The sequence below is a fragment of the Limulus polyphemus genome, unplaced genomic scaffold (genome assembly GCF_000517525.1).
Source record: "Limulus polyphemus unplaced genomic scaffold, Limulus_polyphemus-2.1.2 Scaffold2818, whole genome shotgun sequence".
Classification (NCBI taxonomy): domain Eukaryota; kingdom Metazoa; phylum Arthropoda; class Merostomata; order Xiphosura; family Limulidae; genus Limulus; species Limulus polyphemus.
This window is the reverse complement of record NW_013668428.1, coordinates 10,283-13,114: the sequence shown is the minus strand read 5'-3', so window position 1 is coordinate 13,114 and position 2,832 is coordinate 10,283. Positions and strand designations below refer to the sequence as shown.

At 32.0% G+C, this 2,832-nt stretch overlaps 1 protein-coding gene across 1 annotated transcript in view; it reads left to right on the top strand.

Annotated features, from left to right (window-relative positions):
- The first annotated feature begins 727 nt into the window (after positions 1-727).
- The window catches only part of LOC111087898, a 12,099-nt gene continuing 9,994 nt past the window's right edge, over positions 728-2,832 (top strand). The window contains exons 1-2 of the mRNA XM_022396231.1: positions 728-796; positions 2,169-2,263. Coding sequence (XP_022251939.1) covers positions 764-796; positions 2,169-2,263 — 128 coding nt within the window. The 5' untranslated portion in view covers positions 728-763. The remainder of the gene's footprint in view (positions 797-2,168; positions 2,264-2,832) is intronic.

Here is a 2,832-nt window from a genome sequence, read left to right as displayed (position 1 = left end):
TTTAAGTTTTATACAAGCTTTTTTCTTCCGTTCCTTTTTCATTTATCTATATAAATATTAAGCTGTTATTGATGGTATATTGTTCTTTCGTGTTAGTGGAAAGTTCTGGCCACTGGCTCATTCATACACTATATACAAGCTATTTAATAGTTTTCAAGGGGTCAAAGAATGACTTTTTGGAAACAAAATATCCAACATTACCTACAACCGTAGATGAACGAACAGATATATCTAGAAATATTAAATAGAAGGCAATATCCAACATTGAAAAACATCGGAAGCTACATCGAGAAGCATAAACCCGTTAGTCTCTTTCGGACAAAATTAAAAGTAGGTAAGTCGCTACTATTGTTAAGAATACATCAGATACATTCTGTAGTGAATCTTGCTGAACTTTATTCTAATATTGAATGAACAATTCAAAGTTACGACTTGTGTTTCTCCATTTTTATGTTAGGTTATATCGTGTTAATAGGACAATTTTTAAGTTTCTAAAATGAATTTTTCCAGTGAAAAAAAAATTTTTCGACACTAGAGGAAATGCTCATCGTCCTATGTCGTTCAAGAAAACTTCCATGGCACAAGAAGGCTTTCAGATTGCTTCCTCCTCTCCATCAAAATAAAGGACTTGTTCTGATGTGTCCACTTCTCATCCTTCGACGTAACATACTGATGAGTCATCTACAGTATGTCGTCTGCTTAACCTAAGTGGTCTTTGAACTCGAACACTTCCTCTAAAGTGAACCTGAGCAGGAAAGTAAAGATGAAGATTCAACAACATGAATTATTTCTCTTGGTAAGGTATCTGTAGAGAAACTGTAAAGGATTCATGATGTCAGTGTAATGAGGCCGTTAAAAGTAAGGATAGAAAAATTGGGAATTTAGGAGTGATTAATGTAATAACTTCGGTTTTCGAAAGGAGTGTGAGGTAGCAAATTATTTTCATTTTGTTATGATTTTGTTTACAGTTTATTCTTTCTATCGTTTAGTTAATCTGTTAATTTTTAGTTTACTCTTAAACGCTAACTCGCCTCCTAGCTGATCTCTTAACTTTTAGATTCTATGAGTTGTCAGACTGACACCAGATTCCCATATCGGTCACGTACAGATATTAGTGTTGGTAAATAGTATGTAAATAATAACTTGAATTAATGTGTTCTAACTAGTTACTTAATTATTGCTGCTTAGCTTGTCTTTGGACTCTAGGATTTCCCGTAACCTGAGCCGGAAAGTAGACAATGTGAAGATGGAAGAATATGAACGAATTTTTTTTTTTTGTAAAGTATACGTACTTGCATTGGGCAGGATTCCTGATGTCAGTATAACGATGTCGTTAAAAGTAACGATACGAAAATTGGCATTTTAGGAATGATTAATGTAATCATTTCGGTTTCCGAAAAGGGAAGGAGTATGATATAGCAAATTCTGTTTTTATTTTGTTATACTTTTGTTTACCATTCAATTATTTCTTCTATCGTTTAGTTAATCTGTATTTTTAATTTACATTTAAACGCTAACTCGCATTCTAGTAAACCACATCAATTTTTAAAATTATATAAATTATCAGACTGCAGCCTATTTTCCATAGGGGTGACGTACAGATATTAATGTTGGGGAAGTGTGCACATGATTATCACATGAATTCTGATCTCTTGATGTGAGTAGTTTAGTTAATTATCACACATTAGCTGGTCTTGGAACCCATGAACTTCCGTTAAACTGAACTGAAGCCGGAAGATAAAAACAGATTATAGGAGAAAAATGGAATGATTTCGCCTTCAAATATATCTGTATTTCAGTTGTTAAGGATTGACTATGTCAGTATAATGAGGGAGTTAAAAGTAAAGATACTAAAATTGGGTATTTTAAATAGTGATTAATGTAATCTCTTTTTTTTCTAAAGGGGAAATAGTGTTGGGTAGCAAGTTCAATTTATTTAGTTTTGGATTTGTTAACCGTTCATATATTATTCATTCTCTCGTTTCGTTAAGCTGTGAATATTTAGTTTTACATTTAAACGCTAACTCACGATCTAGTTATTCACATCAATTTTAAGTATCAGACTAACACCAGTTTCCATAACGGTGACTTGTAAATGTATTGTTAAAGAGTATGTAAATAATGATCATGATTTTAAATCTCTTGATCTAACTAGTTAATTATTGCAGCTTAGCTTGTCTTTGAACTCAAAGACGTCCCGTAACCTGAGCCGGAAGGAAGAGAAGGTGAAGATAGAAGAACATGAACGAATTTTCTTTGTAAGGTATATGTACTTAAACTGGGCAGGATTCGTGGTGTCAGTATAATAAAGTCCTTAAAAGTAAGGATACGAAAATTGGGACTTTATGAACAGTAATTAATGTAATCACTTTCTTTTTCGAAAAGGGAAGGAATATGAGGTAGCAAATCCTATTTTTATTTCGTTATGGTTTTGTTTTCTGTTCGTTTATTATTCTTTCTATTGTTTAGTTAACCTATAAAACAATTTTAGTTTTACGTTTAAACGCTACCTCGCATTCTACTTAACTACGTCATTTAAAGCTTCTAAAAGTTATGAGACTGACACCAATTTCCTGTATCAGTAACTTTCAGATTTTAATGTTGCAAAAGAGTATGTAAATAATGTTACAACTTATTGTAAATATTGATATTATCACGAGAGATAGTAAGTGTTATTGTTTATTTAAAACATTATACACTGTAGTTTTGTAAATATTGTAACATAATTTACATACTCTTTTGCAACATTAAAATCTGAAAGTTGCCGATACAGGAAACTGGTGTCAGTCTCACAACTTTTAGAAGCTTTAAATGACGTAGTTAAGTAGAATG